This window comes from Centruroides sculpturatus, unplaced genomic scaffold (assembly GCF_000671375.1).
Source record: "Centruroides sculpturatus isolate CEXI.00-Female unplaced genomic scaffold, Cexi_2.0 scaffold219, whole genome shotgun sequence".
Taxonomy (NCBI): domain Eukaryota; kingdom Metazoa; phylum Arthropoda; class Arachnida; order Scorpiones; family Buthidae; genus Centruroides; species Centruroides sculpturatus.
The window spans coordinates 299,358-318,781 of NW_019384506.1; the positions used below are offsets into that span (position 1 = coordinate 299,358).

General features: G+C 32.8%; 1 protein-coding gene across 1 annotated transcript in view; it reads right to left on the reverse strand.

Annotated features, from left to right (window-relative positions):
- Nucleotides 1–43: 43 nt before the first annotated feature.
- The window catches only part of LOC111622219 (integrin beta-PS-like), a 42,622-nt gene continuing 23,241 nt past the window's right edge, over nt 44–19,424 (reverse strand). Inside the window, exons 6-21 of the mRNA XM_023364570.1 lie at nt 17,551–17,779; nt 17,143–17,314; nt 16,979–17,062; nt 13,019–13,282; nt 11,315–11,391; nt 8,563–8,614; nt 3,932–4,087; nt 2,476–2,618; nt 2,265–2,337; nt 2,097–2,175; nt 1,773–1,882; nt 1,312–1,410; nt 1,114–1,240; nt 934–1,047; nt 696–862; nt 44–624 (exon numbers count right to left, since the gene is read on the reverse strand). Of these exons, the coding sequence (XP_023220338.1) occupies nt 556–624; nt 696–862; nt 934–1,047; nt 1,114–1,240; nt 1,312–1,410; nt 1,773–1,882; nt 2,097–2,175; nt 2,265–2,337; nt 2,476–2,618; nt 3,932–4,087; nt 8,563–8,614; nt 11,315–11,391; nt 13,019–13,282; nt 16,979–17,062; nt 17,143–17,314; nt 17,551–17,779 (2,015 nt within the window). The 3' untranslated portion in view covers nt 44–555. The remainder of the gene's footprint in view (nt 625–695; nt 863–933; nt 1,048–1,113; nt 1,241–1,311; nt 1,411–1,772; nt 1,883–2,096; nt 2,176–2,264; nt 2,338–2,475; nt 2,619–3,931; nt 4,088–8,562; nt 8,615–11,314; nt 11,392–13,018; nt 13,283–16,978; nt 17,063–17,142; nt 17,315–17,550; nt 17,780–19,424) is intronic.

The following is a 19,424-nucleotide window of genomic DNA, read 5'->3' on the forward strand; positions in this document are numbered from 1 at the left end:
GAAACTCTTCCCTTTCCCCCTTTAAGGAATAAAATGGCAGACGTTCGGTATTAAATAATTTTATTAAACAAACGATTTGGCTTCGGACAATAACAAAAGCGGAAGACGATTTCCGGTTCTACAAAAGTCGGCCCTTGGGACCGCCGTTCTTCCTGTACAAAAGGCGACGCGCCGTCCGCCACGCGTCGCGCCAGAGGCGGCGGCGGACGGGAAATTTCTCCCGCTCCCCGCTTGCCGGGCGCCGAGGCCGTCGGGGAGCCGTCGCCCCACACGACGACCGAGGAAGACGGAGGGGGCCGCGGCGGACGGAAGCGGCCCGCCCCCGGAGCCGGAAACGGAAGACGAACCGCGATTAAAAAGTAGGAAAAGGAGGCCGACCGGGCCCTCCGGTCGACCCGTCGACCCACGCGTGACATAAATTAAAACGAAAAGGTTAAAAACGAGGATTATCAGATCTTTAGACGGGGACCGACCGAAACCCGGTTAGAACAGACGCAAATTAGCCAAAAGAAAAGGGTTAGAGTGGTTCTAAACTAGACGCCTGACGGTTGGGGCTCACTGCTTGCCTCCGTAAGTGGGATTCTTGAAGGTGGAGGTGGCCTGTTTGTAGATCGGATTCTCTCCCTGAAAAAGAAAGAGCGCACTCGTCATTGGGGAACCAGATACGTCCCGACCCAAAGAAGAGATAAACTCACCGTGTCCCACTTGGCCATTTGCCTCTCCTTCTCGAACTTGGCGAACTCCCTCCTGTCGTGGATGGTGGTCAGCAACTTCCAGATCAGCAGCAGGGCCAGACCCACGGCCACGATTCCTCCGATCACTCCCAGAACGATGGCCAGGATGTTGACAGGTTCCGGACAATCTGAAAGCAGTTCCTCTCTGTTTAATAGACCGGCGACGGCCGACCCCGTCCGGGGAAAGCGAAATCCTCACCTTTAGTTCTCTGCACGTGGATTTTGACGTAACCGTCCGAATCGATCCTGTAGGTGAAGAAGAACTTGCAGTCGTCGTCATCTCTGAAGGCACACAACTTGTCCCCTTCTTTCACTGCAAAGACCAAAGGTGGTGAGCGAGGAGCTGGAGGGAAATCGCGGTTGTCCGGATTGCGCTTACCTTCGATTTTCTCCACCGCCACCGGAGTGATGCTGCAGTTGAGGCACTCTTCTTCAGTCAGAGGTCCCGAATTGAAGAACTTGCACTGGACGCATTCTTTGAAAAGGTCGCACTTTCCTCGACAGGTCTGAAAATACGCCGCGGGTCAGAGCCGGCGACTTCTTTCACTTCTCTTTCTTACCTCCGAGTAATACTCACCGGACATTCTTCGCAAAACTGGCCGCTGTAGTGTTCCTCCTCTTCTTTGAAACACTTGCAGGCTCCGCACACGCACTCGCCGTTTCCGCTACACAATTTCTGCAAGAAGTTCTGTCCGTTAATTCCTCCGTTCGGGCCAGGCGCGTACTTCTCTATTCCTATACCTAATACTGTGTCTTTAGTGTTAAATGTATTGTTTCCTGATCTTCCGTTCCTCCTTTTTAACGGAGGCGTATTGGTACAAAAAGTCGTACATGTACATCCGAAGAAGACAATCGTTGGTCTTACTCCACTCTTTTTCGTCCCACGGGAAATAGCGCATTATTAATTAAAGAACAATATAAATTGGAGGACCAACTGCCTTACTGTCAGGAAACGCTACGTCGAAATAATGGCGGGTCGCGGGCACATTCCTCGTTGGATGGAAAGGAAAGGCGCGTAAACGTAAGTAGGATACTCACCCCGTTGGGAGCTATACACGTTTCGTTGTCATCCAGACAGTCGCAGGCGCTTCCCGTCCAATTGCCCAGGCATTTGCACTTTCCGCATTCGCAGATACCGTGATCGGGACCTGTAAATTAAAATAAATAATAAAATGCCGATTTTTTTTTTGCTCTCTATGCTAACGATGCATTCTATTATTTTTTAATTACTGGTATAACTACGTAACAACAAATCGTCGACGTTATTGGCGAACAGAGTCCGTTACACCAGTTTGTCGTGGACAATTGGTTGGAAGTTTTGAAATGCGGTTGTGTACAGAAAGTGGTGAGAAAAGAACTTACCGTTGCAGATCTTTCCGTCGCTTCTATCGCAAGTGAAGTTGTCGCATTCGCAGAATTTCCCTTCCACCTTTTCGTAATTCTGTAAAAACACGTGGTTTAAGACTTTTGTTGTAAGACTTGGGTGTGGTGTCTAAACGGGCATACCACAATGTGCGAAAATAAACTTACCGATCTCGGGAAACACTCGCAGATTCCGCACTGGCAGATTCCTCGTCCCGAACACAATCGATCTTCGTTCATACTAAAATATTATTGTAATCATATAATAATTAGTTATGTACAGACAAAAGTTTAATACTGAAATTAGCACTAGTCTGGAAATTTAGGCATATATTTGATCATCTTAATTTTTCTTTATATTAGAAATAAATTTACTTACTATCTGCAGGCGCTGTCGTTTTTGGACTGATTGATGTCTTTGGCATCGCATTCGCACTGTCTTCCGAATCTATTGCTGTAACAGCTGCAGATTCCGCACTCGAACGTTCCGTTGCCGTCGCTACACTTGCTGCTGAACGTTTCCTAATTTAAAAAAAAAAAAAAAAAAATTTACAACATATTAGATTTACAAAAAAAAGATTTACAACATATTAGATTTTAAATGCAAGCATTTGAAATCTAATATGTTGTAAATCACATTTATTCCTCTCCTCTTTGTTAGCATTATTTAATTCTTTCCACAGAATCAAACTTTTTATTTATTTATTTAATAAACTAGAAAATATAGATACAGTTATATTAATGATTGTTTTTATCTCTAAAATTATTGGACATTACTAAGTATTTAAAATATAATTGAAGATTCCTCAAGTAGAATTTATTATTATTGATGAAATTCAAACAAATTGCAATTCTCTCAGAATGGAATTATCAACATATAAGAACCAAATATTACAGTTTCTGATTACAGATTACTCTCTTTATTTTGCATACTTTTCAAGAATGGGTTTGGACGATGGAATTGTGCAAAATGAGGGAGATCTGCCGACGGGTGCCTCCCAGAAAGACTTTTTATGGTAAAATAAGATACTTATTTGTACATTAGACATGCGCAGAAAACCTGAAAAACTCCACACGGTAAGCCCGTCGGTTGGGTGCAAACTCGATACAGATTACGAGCATTTGGCAGTTTTATCCACTTGGTCACCGGTGGGCTGCCTCGCAGACAATGCTAGAGCCACTTTGCAGAATGCACAACTGCACGAGGCACAAAGAAAAAAGGGACCATAATCTGTAAACTTTTGTCTTCATGTTTACAATAACTGGCTATCATCAAAATTATAATGAGCATTTTTTCATAATAATATTTTCGGCAAATCTTTTAAATAATTACAATGTATGTAAAATCTATTATATAGTAGCTCACAAGATTTGAACGTGTAGTACCCGTAACTTCTATAAGATCAGACAGATCTAAAAAGTTTAAATAATATACAATGCTTGATTTTAGCACATCTTATTTTTTTATTGAAATGATTTATAATTTGGTTAGAACATTTGAAATTTTAGTTACACTATTTTAATTGTAACAAACTGTCCTGTCATATACTGTACTGGGTTTGTAACTATATTTTATTATGAATACTCCATAAATATAAATACAATATGATATATTTCATATTGTATTTCCTATTAGTAGAATAAGGCTAAATTAACCTTATTAGTAGAATAAAGTTCATTTAACCATATTCTACTAATAGTGTAGTATCAGCAGCAGCAGAGAAATAAAACCTAGATTCATGAATCGTTAAGCCATGTTAAAATTTAATGTCTAAAATTCTAATTCTTGTCTAGAAATTTAAATATTTTTGACATATTTTTATTAAAAGAATTACCTCATTTTCTGGCTTTTCACAATCACATTCACATATCATCTCAAGATGTACTATGAGTGCTTCGTTTAATCCCACTGGAGAAATCCTAAACGTCTGATTCCAGTCACGTCTATTTTTTGGACAAGAAGTGACTTCGATCTCCGCTTCAAACGTTACCTAAAATTTAAAATCAAAAATACTTTCAATAATTCCATTCCTAAAATGTTATATTTGACTAACCACAACTTTAAGCTATTATCCTACAAAAAGAAAACAATAAAAATGTTTTTCATAAGTTACATATGATAATACAATAAGAAAAAGAAATAGGTAAAGAATCGTAATGCAATTATAGTATATGTTTTTTCAAAGATTAATAATTTGTTATATAATCAATTACAAAAAGAATAAGAATTTAATTTCTTAAATCATTTTGAAATTGTATATAATAAAATACCTTGATTAATGCATGAGAATAATTTCATAAATATAACTATAGCCATGCGTACATACCCTGATATCCTAACTCCTTCTATACAAATTCTTCCTACAGCAAATGATACAGTTTAGTAACTATTGCAATATCATAACTGAAGAATCCCATTATTATAAATTTATTCATAAAGTGCTCTGCGAAGAATTTGAAAGTCACACAAATGAAAGTGGAAAGTAGGAAGCAACTCTGTTTCCAGTGTTCATTATCATTTGTTTTAGTGAAATTACACATGTTCTAATAAAGTTGTAATTTTTATTACCAAATTTCAGTACAATTGTACAAATTCATTCTTAATAATAGTTTATTACAGCATGTTCACTTCCCCATTTTCCTTCTGCTCTGTTGTTGTACAAACATGGTTACTTTTTGACATAATCACCGTGGAGATTGAAGCATTTGTAATATCTGTGGATGAGATTTGCAATCCCCTCTTCATAGAATGTGCCACTAGTGACTTGAGATGGGCCTTAACATTGTTTTGAAGATTGTCATTAGTCTCAAACTTCTGCTCTCCTAGCAACATTTTCAGTTCAGGAAACAGGTGAAAGTCGCTTGGTGATAAATCGGGGCTATACGCTGGGTGTTTAAAAAGTTCCAAGCAGGGTGGCCGTCTTCACACCTTTAATGTGTGAAGACTTCTACATCTTTCCTGAACTGAAAATGTGGCTGGGAGAGCAGATGTTCGAGACTAATGGCAATCTTCAAAACAATGTTAAGGCCCATCTCAAGTCACTGGCAGAAACATTCTATGAAGAGTTTTTAATATTATATTTAAATTCTTCCAGTTTATAGATTTACATTAAACGTAGCTTTATGAACATTACTTCTTTTCACTAAAATATTTTGTAATGAAAACAACGACAAAGTCCTACAAACTACACAATATATTCTATATATTAAGAATACTCAAACTCACAAAATAAATATAAAAGTAAGTATTTCAAGAATAACAGTACTTTTATTATCTAAATATATAAAATTGCTTGTCCTGACTGACTGAATGAATGAATCACTCACTGATTCATCATCGCCCAGAGCAGACCGCTTAACCTAGAGGTGAAATTTGGTAGACAGTTAGGGTACATCATGGAAACGCACACTAAGAAGGGATTTTTCGAAATTCCTCTGTGGGGGAGAGGGAGAGGATTAAAGCTTAACCGGAAAAACAGCTTCTATTGTACTTCTACTAGATGTGATTTTTTGTTTTTATCTGCGTTTTAGTAGGGTATGCCATGGCAATGCACACTAAGAAGGAATTTTTCGAAATTCCCCTGCGGGCAGGAGAGGGAGAGGATTTAGTCTTCATCGAGTACTTAGGTGTATTAAATTAATAACATTTCAGACATTGTTATAAATATTTTTATCTATTTCGATTTTAAAAATGTTCGAACCATTTTAAATTCGAATTTGTTATTGCACATTGGTTCGATTATAGAACGATTGTAAACGTTCATGAAAATGGANTAATATTCTATTATTCTTTAATTATTTTTAAAGTCTGCATTATTCTGTCTTTCAGTATACAGTATTATAATAATGAAATTTTGCTCCTTATTACTGTTTTCGTATCGCAAGTTCATCTAATTCGATTATTTGAAATGCGAATATTAAAGAACAAAATAATAAATCGTAAAAGAAACGCGTCATAGCCATTTAATTCGAATGACGATACAATAATTTAATAATGAAAATTACCGACACGAAAAAGGTTTTTATTTATTTTCTATTTTTATTACGTAAACGAAAATAGCGCTTACCTCAGATGTTAAACGGGACAAAGCAAAGGAAAGTAGAAAAATCACGAAAAATAAGGCTAAACATAAAGCCGAAATGAGGATTCTCAGAGACAAGTTTATGTCGATGAATGCCACCACGTAAATGAAAAAGCAATTGACGTACAGAGCCACGGCGTAGATCAGAGGAAAGACGTGTTCGCACACCTCGTTCACCTGTACCAAACAGTCCAAAATTTCCGTGTGCTTTTCTACGCAACTGTTTAAGAAGATCTCCAAACGACCGTGTTCAGCGTGGAAACTCTTCACCTCGGTTGACAGAGTTTTTAATCTTTCGAACATTATAAATCCAACGACGATACCTTGCAAGACAGTAAGGAAAATAACAGCGAAGGAATATATGAAACCAACATTCATTAAAATGATGTAAAATGCCGCTTCCTCGAGAGATTTCTTATCTCTTATGATTGGAAAACCGAATATATCAAATACTACACATATACGAGTAATAATCATGACAATAAACTAGAGAATAAGTGAAATTAATGAAAATGCTTCGAAGTATTTGTTTAAGGAGATTTCTTCTTCGTAAGCGCTTTTCTTGTATTCCAAGTACAGTTTTCTTCTTTTAAATATGCCGAAAAGAACAGAACAAGACAGATAAACAATTAAATATATCAATCTGATAAAAGTATTGTCGGTTCCATAAATGTATACCCACTCACTGCAGTTTACGCCTTCGAAAAAGGTTTCCACAAACTGTCGAATTGTTATAGTGTACAAGAAAAGTTGTACCGTATTTTCGTAACACCTGTAAGCTTTATCCAGGAAGAAACGAAATTTCCGTTTTCTTTCGTTCTTCTGGCAGTTGCAGCCCATAATTATATTTGTGGTGAAGACTTTGGCCGCTCGAAGAACAAAGTCGATCTGACAAACTGGACACCCGGCATTTACACCCGAATCCATTATCGACTGTAATTTAACCCAACTGTAATTAGGGAATAATTGATTTTAAAATTTTCAATTCGCAGGAATAAATTTTTTTTAAATTCTCACCAGGAGCTAATACTGATGTTTAAACACGGACATACGTTTGTTCGGACGGCAGAAGTACACGAATGAGAAATACTTTATAAGACAGAGCAGTAGAGAATTTCATCTAAGCGCAGCACTTAGAAAACTAATTACGTATTGATTCTGTTCGATCTGAAACAAGCGTTTTCATCGATATTACTACAAACATTGCCTGCTAATAACTCGGGAATTTAATTAAGTATGAAAATCGATTGCATCGTATATTAAAAACTATCTGATTTATATTCAGAATATTTTAAGCGGCGGAAGATTACCGAATTTAAATTTATATCGATTCGTCCGTCTTACAATGATTATGTATGTGTACTGTACTTCGTGGAAAGCTAATGTGCAAATATTTTACTGAATTAAAAGCTTTCCTTAGTATTAAAGGATGTCGAGCAGTAGCGTGCCGTCATTGGAAGCGGTGGATGCGCCGCTTCCCTTGTATTTTCTGAAAAATAAATACATATTAATTTTAATTATATGAAAATAATCGCACAATATTTTATTATAACCGCATTATGTATCTTATTACAAATTTCTATACTACACGTGAAAAAAANAGAAAATTGATCAAATTGAAAATAGTTTGATTCTCGGCAATTCTCATCATTCTCAGTGGTAGGTGTTATATAACAATTACTATGGTTGTTGAAATACTGAATATAAATGGGGTTTGCTTGCAAAATCTGTGCGAGCAAAGCCGCGAGTAACAGCTAGTTTAATATAAACAGAAATATTTCTCCAAGTCAAAATATGCAAATAAATTTCAGTCAATAAAGCTAGACAAATATGTGAAACAAATTAGTATAAAAAGAGAAAAAAAAAAAATTCAAATTCAGTTTCTGAAGAAAATATTAATGTGTGTTTCTTCATTATTTTTGTAAACTGTCAAAATTACAAACAGATAATGAAATTTAAAACTTAATTTTAAGAAGTTGTGTAAATTCTTAAAGCTAAAATCACAAAATATTTTTATCTAATTTAAAATTACCTCTCAATTGTCCTTGTTATTCGAAACTACCTTAAACTTTCATATCTATTTATATATTGGCAAAATAACAGTACGGTACTTGGTACCACCTTTCTTATTTATAGACATGTACAATTGGTGAACTTACTGTTTTGTAGAATTATTGCTGGCAGTAAATAATTTAATAACATTGTTGCCACCAAAAATTGTAAAATGTGACAATTTGATTAAGAGAACGATTCTTTACCCATACATTAGCTTCATTCATTGTTAAACTATCCTATTGTAATTTTATTTCTAAAAACATGCTTTTCTAAGTTTACATTACATTATTTTATATTACACTTATATAAAAAAAACTATTCATACATACACTTGTGCCAACTTTTAATCCTGTACACGAATTTGTCTTCTCTCTCTTTGTACTGTACATCAGAAAATAAGTTTATTAATAGTAGAAAGCAGTGAATAATAAAAAAATTAGTTTTTAAATTAAAAATAGTTACTTATGATAAAATAAAGACTGGCATTTTTTATTTGAGGAAGAACTGGACATGGACTGTCTTATTTTGAATATTTAAATGTTAAAAAAAGAAATTAAACTGTCTGACAGTTTTTCTTTGAATTTACTAGTTTACCCATGTAACAATTTTGGAATTTTGGTGCCCTGGTACATACCCCTCTGCCCCAGCCTTTCCAACCTGCAGGTTGCAACAAGGACAGGTAATCCTTGTAGCTGCAAACAAGGAGAGGCAATCTAAGAACAAAGTAATTGCCATCAAATGCTTTGTTCTTGTTGTTTGTTTGTTTTTCACACCTATTTTCTGTTAGGCATGGACGATGCTGTTTAATGACGCACTTGGAACCAATTACAATGTGGTAATGAAACAATGAAAAAAACAAACATTTTCGAACCCCTTCTGGGCTCTGCATCAGTTTCGTTACCACACTGTAATTAGTTCTGAGTGCATCATTATCATTAATCCAGTGTGGTGAGTAGTTATTTACAATGCTGCTTTTTATTTTTCTTCCCTAAATTCCATTAGGTGCACTCAATTGTATCAGGGAGCATGGGCATTGTCTTTGATATACAGTGAAGTCAAAGTGACAAAGTCATAGACCAATATTTTTAATTTAAATTGATCCTCATTACAATTAGAAAAAAAATGACAAAGTTTCATCAAAATTAGCCTATCAGATTTTGAGAATGGAGTCAATCTATAAGCCCATAGAAGACATGCTAGTAACCTTGAGTCATCACCTGAAAAGCACAATTCATGCAATAATACTTTGTCATGTGCACTTGTGCTACGACCCTGTATCTTGAAAATAAAGTCATGGCCCCCGATTTTTATATTTTTGGATTCCTCATTGCAATGAATAGAAAATGCCAAAGTTTTAACAAAACTGGTTGATCAAATTTTCAGATTGAACACAATATTGTAAGCCACATTGAAGAGGCTTCACTAATATGCCTCGGACAGAAATAGACAGTCATTACAAGAGATCAGTTCTATTATGTTGAATCCATTTTGTATTTTCTGATTCTATACATAATTATGTATTTAATTTAGAAAATTTAAAAATTTTCTTTGATAAAAAATTCCCTTTGAAATTATTTTGCATAGAATAAATATAAATGAATAAAACTTAATTTAATATTCCTAAATTATTATAAATTTTCAAACAAGTCTTCCCAGATATTTTATTATTATTAATCTTAAAATAATAATGAATTCAATTTGATATTTGTCCGAATAATAACTGATTGTAATATTAATTAATAGTTTAATAATTTACATTAAACTTAATACAAATTATCCAAACTATAAGTCAATTAAAATGTTCAGAATGTTCAGATGATATAACTGATAACATAATCCTGAGTGAAACAGTGGTTATAGATCACTTGAGTTTTACATTTATTTTTACAAGAATTGTAACCAAATGACAATTTAAAATTTTTGTTCTGTTTTATTGTAATTTTTGAGAATTATATTATATTTTATATTAAAGTACAAATAACCCCCATATAACACGGCACTTCTATAGCACGGATTCACTCTAATACGGTTCGAGAATTGGTACCATCCCCCTTATAACACGGTACTTTTATAGCACGGATTTACTCTGACACAGTTCAAGAATTGGGTAAAACCCTTGTACAACAGGAAATGTAATAAATTTTTACATACTTAAGTAATAATGGTTCACAAAAATTATTATTTTCGTGAACTATTAGCACTTAAGTATGTAAATTTTCTCTTCTCGCCTTCTGTCGATACACGTGGTCCTTCTCGAAACTTGTTTCAATGTTGCCAGATCGCGACGCTTCTGCTTCTGATGTTGCCGAATGTTTTTCCCTTATTCCATACTTGCTTTATTCTTCATAAGTGCTTAGCACCATATAAGGAAATTTATAAAGANATATTAATATAAATTAAATAATGTTTTTTTCGTTATTACTAAAAGCACTATTAACCGAGGATAACTTGCCAAAAAGAAAATAGCAAGTTATCCTTATCCTCTGAGCATTTTTCTGCATTATCTTCAGATTCATGCTTTACCTTTTGCAAAAAATACATTATTTTCGATTGCTAGCTTCTATTTAAAAGATCTTTATAAATTTCCTTATATGGTGCTAAGCACTTATGAAGAATAAGCAAGTATGGAATAAGGGAAAAACATCTGGTAACATTGAAACAAGTTTCGAGAAGGACCATGTGTATCGACAAAAGGCGAGAAAAGATAATTTACATACTTAAGTACTAATAGTTTACGAAAATAATAATTTTCGTGAACTATTATAACTTAATTATGTAAAAATTTATTACATTTCATGTTGTACGAGGGTTTTACCCAAATCTCGAACCGTGTCAGAGTGAATCCGTGCTATAACAGTGCCGTGTTATACGGGGGTTACTTGTATTTCCCAGCTTTTTAATTTTTTTAAAAATTTAATTACAGTATATATCATTGCCACATTACTTACCCAAGACATTTGGAATGGTAAGTAATTTTCACATTGCCAGTAGCATTGTCCTTTAGATTTCCTTCTTAATTGGATTAAAGTAAAAACTTTTTAAAAATTTAATTACAGTTTATATCATTGCCACATTACTTACCCAAGACATTTGGAATGGTAAGTAATTTTCACATTGCCAGTAGCATTGTCCTTCATTTCTACTCCAGATGTTATTTTCTAACATAAGAAATAAAAAAATATATACACAGTAAACTATAACTGTTGATAATAAATATGTAAATGTATTCTATACTTAAACTAAAAGAAAAGTCCCAAAGAAAAGTAATTAAAAGTTTTTTTAATTTGCTTTTACTTCCTTACATTAGAGATGTTTAAAGTGACCTCCATTTTCACAATACAACTGTTGAGATGCTATAACATTGACTGTCTACTTGCTTTGAATTTCAAAGCTCATTTCTAATAGCATTGTTTGCATTCTCAACCAACTCTGGTAGTTGCAAATGTTGTAGAATAGGTGCAGGATTCAAATGACACCAAAAATAAAAATCAAAGGATGAGCTAACTGACCAATGACTGGTCCCGACCTTCCTCCACTACCTATCAATCTTTTGGGAAATTTCTGATCAAGGTGCTCCTTTCTTTGCTACAATACCAAACTGAGGGGTGCTCCATCACATGACTGTACTTGATGCTGAGGAAATGTTTTTAACAATTCAAAACAAACTTTTTTACCAAATTCTGCAAGAAGGCTCAAATGATTTCCCCTGTTCGTGTTTGGCAAAACTCAAGTCACTTAATCAGTCTTCAATGATTTCAGCCCAATAATCACAAACTGGTGTTGGCTATGAAAATAGAATATCTCCTTTCTATTGCCTCTTTTTTAAATAGAACATTAGACAGAAAAATAGAATGTTCCATGCATTTCTGCAAAACCCATTGGCACTACTTTAATCTACGTGGAACATCTGCAGGTATAGTACTGTACATCACACATTGAAAAATGGTAGGAATGAAGACTGCTTTCAGCAAAATTTGCATAGAAGTTGTTTGAGAGAGTTTGTATTCTCAAGAAAATGTTCTTGAGCTAATAAACAAATCATTTATTACTTTATTGCCAATATAACTTTCTTTTGTGATGTTTGTATCCTTTATGGCTCTCCTCCTCTGTTTGTACCAAAGAAAAATGATCTCTCTTCTCCAAGACACTGTTGAATATGAGAAAACAAACATTCTTCCATCTGGAATTTTGTGACCAAGAAAGGAGTCTAATAAAGACAGTGTACTGTACTTCTGCTACACTTCCTTATGTATGACCATAAACAAAATGAATGACTACTAACTTGTATGGAGAGAAAAACAAAGCATGTTTGCAATTCAGTCACAACATTGCTCCACTAGTACAGATTTCAGGGACTCTGTATGCAAATTTTTGAGCAAAAATTCAGTTTGGCTGCACCAGTGGTCCATTAAAAACACAACATACAATTTTTTGAACAACCTTTCAGACACTACAATTCCAAACTGTCTTTATTCCATCACTTCAAATCTAGCTATATTTCGAATTTATTGTGCAGCCAGGAATGGCATTGACTTTGAATATCTTTTCCTAGGCACAAAAATAAAATAGGCTCTAACTTCTTTCCTATGGATTTTATGACCTATGGAATTTAGAACTTTTCTTTTAGTTTTTAGGTATAGAATACGCATATGCATTCACTACCAACAGCCTTTACAAGTTTATATTAAATCTTATATTTGATAATTTAAAACTACTTATTTATAATATAATATAAATTAATAAAATAAAAACAAAAATTTTGTTTGCGAAATTTGTCAAACTTACATTGTATTGTTCTTTTACTAAAGTGACTACATTAGAAGAATCATTTTCTAATTTTCCAGTGCTACTACCTTCAAGCTGCTCACTGAGACGGGAATACACAGGTACCTGATTGGCTGTCACAGCAAAAATTATATTCACTTTGTGTTCCATTATTTTATGATTAATCTGGCTAAGGGATGGATAATCTTGGTGTACGCTTTCAGTATAATATCCATTTTTATCCAAATGACATCTGCCATCATTGGGTTTGACAATGCCACCAAGCTGTAACAAAATAAGACATTTCGAATTACTTTTGAGTATTAAATTAATAATATCTCCTGTATAATGATAGAGACAATATCCAGAAATTTAATTTTAAATATAAATCTTTAATAAATACAATAGTACGGAAATATTTCTATCGTGTATAATAACCATTGACTTATCATCCTTTTCAAATTTTAAACTTAATACTGCATCTCAAATTAGATTATAAAAATTAATTTAGCAACATAGCACATTTATATACATTATAGATTAATATATAGAAATAAGAATTATACATTAATGCTATCAGATTAATTTATAAATAGTATAAAATCATAAGAAAAATTTATTATTTAATTTATAAATTAATTTATAATTTTAAATTAATTTATTAATTTTAAATTAATTTATAAATTATCTTTATTACAGTAAAATTAGTGGGTGACAAAGAAGTTTTGAAGTACAGTTGTCCCTCGATAGTCCGACGTTTTTTAATCCGACATGCTCAGTAGTCAGATGCACCTCCCGTCAAGTACCTGTCCCCGTTACGTGTCTGCTTGCACAGAGGCATGTTGCGATGTGAATATCCCTATCCAATTTTTACACGATGACACACATTTCGTGTGTTTTATGTGAGCAGTTCTGTTCAAACAGTTGGAGTAGAGAATATTGTAAGTTACTGCTAGCAAAACAATGCGAAATATGTAATTATTTTTGGTAATCTGGACACTTTTGGTAATCCGACACACCTTTGGTCCCATACCTGTCGGATTATCGATGACAACTGTATATGAATGTGCAGCAGCTGGCAACATGTCACTGACCAAAACTCAATTCGAGTAACATAAAGCAGTGTTACTCTCTTTTTCTTTTCTTGCCAACGGGCTGGTGCAAGCTGAGTAATGTCTACCACCTCGCAATCTACTATATTTGTTAATAATACACTCTCGATTAGACTCGAGTTAATTTATTATTTAAATTATTTCTGAGTTCCAACCATCTGATTATAGTTTCTATAACCAGATGGTGGAATGCAGATTATAGTGATAATTTTAACCAAGAAAAATTGTTGGTTTTTTAAATAGGCGATTCCCACTTTGTTGAAAGGTTTTTAATAAATTAACTCAAGTATAATTAACTGTGTAATATTAATTACAATTAAGAAATTCACTGCAACAAAAATTAGAATTAGTATATTTGTTTTTTATGTTTTGTATATTCTATGTAATTAGTAAATGCAGAGTAATAAATGAATGGGATTCAGCCAGAGAACATAAGGAGAAAAAATGTAAAAACTGTGCAATTCCCAAGTAAAAAATTAGCATTTAACAAATATGAAAAATTATGTGAGTGGGGAAGAAACAACAAGCAATATTCTCTATAAAAATCATAAATTGTTGGTTCTCTTTATTAAATTGATAAATGAAAAAAATTTCAAAATTTAAAAATAAATAAGGAGATGCTAATTCAATTGAAATAATTCCATCGATGAAAATAAAATTCTAGTTTATAAAACGTGGGAATGTTCGGATTTACCTTATCCTTGAATAAGTATATTCAGACAATATATTTCAAATCAATATAAAATTGTTTTGTTTAATCCAATATTCCCATATTAAAACTACACACCATACACAATCTTCCAGCAATATGTATTTGAATTAAATACAAATGAAACATTTTCGGCTGCTTTTAGGGTCAAAAATGCAGAAATACAGGCCCCTAAAAGAGGTTGAAAATGTTCCATTCGTATTTAATTCAAATATATATTATTTACTGAAAGATTGTGTGTATGGCATGTAGTTTTAATTTGTCTATGTTCCAGCTGTTGGAGACTTATGCAATATTCCCATATAGAGAATATGATTTTTAGTGCCACTAACACAATTTATATTTTAGGCAAATTGAAATATGAATTTGTTACATTAGAAAAAAAATTCATAATCTGTAAATAATTTGTTAAATTATTCTTCTCCACACACCGGAACGTACTAAAAATAACTCTTACTTTAAACCTCGTAACCAGAGTGAATGTATAATACTTCCGCAAACGTTTTCAACGCCCCTTCTGGGCTCTTCCTCAGGCTTTTTTTGATAAATACTAAGCTGGACGTTGAAAATCGAACATTTTCTTTTGATATGTTTACCTTTCGAATCATCACACATGGAAACCTTCGAGGCAAATTTAAAACGAAAAAGAGAAAAAAGAGCGATGTTTTGCGTACAGCGCATGCGCGTTACCGTGCTTTCAACGTAAACTTGTTAAAACTTGTAGAAAATTCTGGTGCAGAAAGTTATTTCTCCAAAACTGTTTCAAAATGAAGAAAGCAGTTTCTATAAATTTGGTTGTTCCTATTTTTTATGGAATGTAAATTTATGGAAATTACCTTATTTTAAAAGTTCATTTGGTTGACAAAAATTATAATGTCATATATGTGCAAATGTATAATTATTTAGTTTATAATATTAATTATAATAGTTCATCTACAACCATTATCCCAGCAATGATTTAATGTTTAACAGTTTTATTAGTAAAAAATCCAGTGAGTTGCTTAACTTTCCCAACAAAAATAATTTAAAACTGTGGTGTCATCTATTATAAAAAGATTTTTAATAAAATATCCTATTATTAATTATTATAAAATGGCAAAAAGCTTAATTCTGAAAGTAGAGATGTTTTATGAAAACTTGCAAATGCTAATAACAAGTAAAATCTTGACACAAGATAAGAAAGAGGGGATGACAAGACTCCCCTTTTTCTTGTCATCCCCTCAACATTTAACCACCAAAATTTAATAGCATGTTGATTTATTTGCCTCCTAATATACAAACTTCCCTGAAAATTTTCAGAAATTTTTTACAAACAGCACAAGATATTAAGCTTAAAAAGCAGATAAACAAAAATACACACAAACCACCAATTTTTTTTGCATTTCTTTGTTTCAAGGTCCCCCAAATCCAAAAGTGTAAAAATCTCGGTGGCGTCATTTTTTGACCAATTCCCATACTTTCCTCGTTATATATAGTATCCAAGAAAGTTATAACAAAAACTCTTCCTAACCTGTTACCGGTGTGTTTTCTTTCTTCTAAAACTCGTAACCAACCACAAATAACTCTTTACTAACGTTTTCGAACCCCCAATGACAGTTCTTCTACAAAAATATATGTCTTTGAAAAATGACATATTTTTGAATTTGAAATTTTTACGAGCTGCATTTCCATCAGAGATTCGAAATACCCGAAGAAGAACCATCGTTGGGAGTTCGAAAAAGTTAGTAAAGAGCTATTTTTGGTTGGTTACGAGTTTTAGAAGAAGGAGAATGCACCGGTAACAGGTTAGGAAGAGTTTTTGTTAGTATTCTCCAGTGTTGAGATAAAGATGTGTAGCAAGAAAGTTATTATGTAATACTTCCAATATTAGGTTTTCTTGATAAAAAATGAACACTCGATAATAATATATACTACATTGAAAACCTCGATCGTCAGTGGTGTGGTCGGACAATTTCTTTTATACAGATACTAAGAAGTAAAATAAAAAATGAATTTATGTTTATTATTTTGTATTATGTATGTGTATGTCTTTCACATTTTATTTGAAATTTGTCTCTAAATGTGATTTACATTCCTTAAGTGGCATTTATAATTCCTATATTATTACTGGAAATATAATTTAACATTTAATTTCTTTTAAGTATTGTATTTATGACCTACCTTACCATCACCGGCATAATGAAAACCACTGTCTGAAGAAAATACAAGCATTTTTCTGGATTTTTTACGCCAGCCAATTTCTTTCTAAAAAAATCAAAATAATAATATTAATGTTATGTTAAGATATAATATATTATAAATGATAAATCATATAAGGTACTAACTTCACAAACTATAGCTTGCATAATGGCATCAAAACCACCTTCTGGAGCATCTAAATTGCCCGAGACTTTGGTACTGTTGACTTCTTTTGCAAAGGCTGAAGTATTTAGAGTAAGAGGCATGTGATTATGGAAACCATAAGGTGCAGCACAGTTTGTACATGGTTCTTTTAATCTGTAATCATCAGAAAACAGAATAGTTTACAATATATTTTTATTTCTATATAATCCATTTTTAATAGAAGAAAATTTTCTGCACATAATTCACTTTTCAAAAACACCTAAATTATGATAACATCAATAAGTTAATACAATTAAAAGCTATAAACTTTCTTCCTTTCTCTTTCTAAAATTAAGGATAAAATTTATATTTAATAACATTGAGTAAAATTTAAGTAGAAAACTACTTACTTTTCCGGAACTGTGCTAACGTAAGGCATTACTACTTTATCGACAAAGGAACCGAAACCTAGCCGAAAGTTAGCTGTTATTTTTCCCATCTGGTCGGATAAAAGATCTCCCAATTGTGCTAATTTAGTTTTATCGTCTTCCATCGACTTCGACAAATCCATAAGATAATACAGATCCACTGGGTAATCTTCCGCCTGTCGAAATTCTACTTTCAAAGTTTGTTTTGATTCTAAAAGTAAAAACAAAATGTATGGAAAAAATTATAAATTTAATGAATATTATAAAAGTCATCATTATTTTATAATATTCATTAACAAAATATTAAGTAACGAACATCATTAATTAAGAATCTAAGCAAACAAACAATGAAAAACTTCAAAATTTTTTGCATATCATATTATTTATTCACTAAATTATATATACTAAAATGTAATGAAAATAAATTTAAAATTAAATTGCCATATCTCATTCATTATATACTGTACTTGAATGTAACATGATTTTAAATTTTATCTTTACAAATATGAATGTAGCGGTGATCCATTATAATTAACAACAAATACCAAGTACATATTCAAAGGTCAGTATAAAAATTAAAAAAGATAGAAATATTCTAAACAAGAATCATACAAAGCTGAAGCTAAAATGAAAAATAAAGTTTATTTATTTATTACATACAAAAGGAAAATGTCGCAAGTCAATAGATATCCACCCCCAATAAATAACCCTTGCAACAAAAGATTAAAATACAAAAAACAAAAAAATTAACAGAGTTGATAAATATATATTAAATTTAACTAACAGATATAATAATAAAAATTACAAATTATAAAGTATAAAGTAACCATTTAGAAACATGTTTAAAACGTAAAAAAAATCTTCATGTAAAGATTGTTCCACTAAGCTCATATTCTGAATAGATCAACAGAAAAAAATCTGAAAGAAATCATTATCTTGAACAAGAAGTAATTGACACATTATTCTTTTAGAAAAATTAGGTATAAAAGACCAAAAAGTGTTAGGGTTTGACAAAAATGACTCCATTATCTTATTAAAATAGTTATGGAAAAAAGTATGGCATTCTTGGAAGTACTTTTTTGAATGATATGGTGTATTTGAAAGTCACAGGAGTTACTAGATTTTCTCCATTTGTTCCAGTATTTTTGAAGTAAATTACAGTGGTGCCTCATATAACATACTCAATCCGTTCCAGGTGCACATCTGTTAAGTGAAAAGTCTGTTATACGAAACGCATTTTTCCATAGAAATACATGTTAAAACATGTAATTCGTTTCGCAGCATAAAATAACCATACTGTACCATAAAAAAATGAAAATGGAGCAGTCACCAATTATGCCAGGTAGTCAGATGTTGTGAGGAGGAGGTGGAGGAACACTTTCTTCACACATTCATACAGACACACACTCTTTACACATTGCAGTGGGTCTCGTTTTATTGTTTTTTAATCGGAGTCAGATTCAGGAGAGGCTATCGGAGCTTGCAGGGTAAACTCCTCTTTTTCCATCCTTTGTTTTTTGGCAGCTGGCTTCTTGAAAAAACATGTCCAAAGTGGTCTGTTTCTCTCTCTTCTTCAACATCTGTCAGAAATGACGGGCAAGAGTGTCATTGTAGAGATCATTGATCCTGTTGGCTTCAGCTCTGTTTGGATAATGAGTGTTGGTAAACTCCTGAACCTGTCCCCATTTGACAAGGAAGTTTTTGTCAAGTTTCACTCCTTCTGATGATGTCTTGCTTTGTTTGAATTGATATCACCTTTCTGTTTATTTAGAAGCCATGATTTTCACAACACTTGAATAAATGTAAATACCCTGCACTGAGGTGATGTACGCAATAAACAAGGGAGCAAGCCGAAT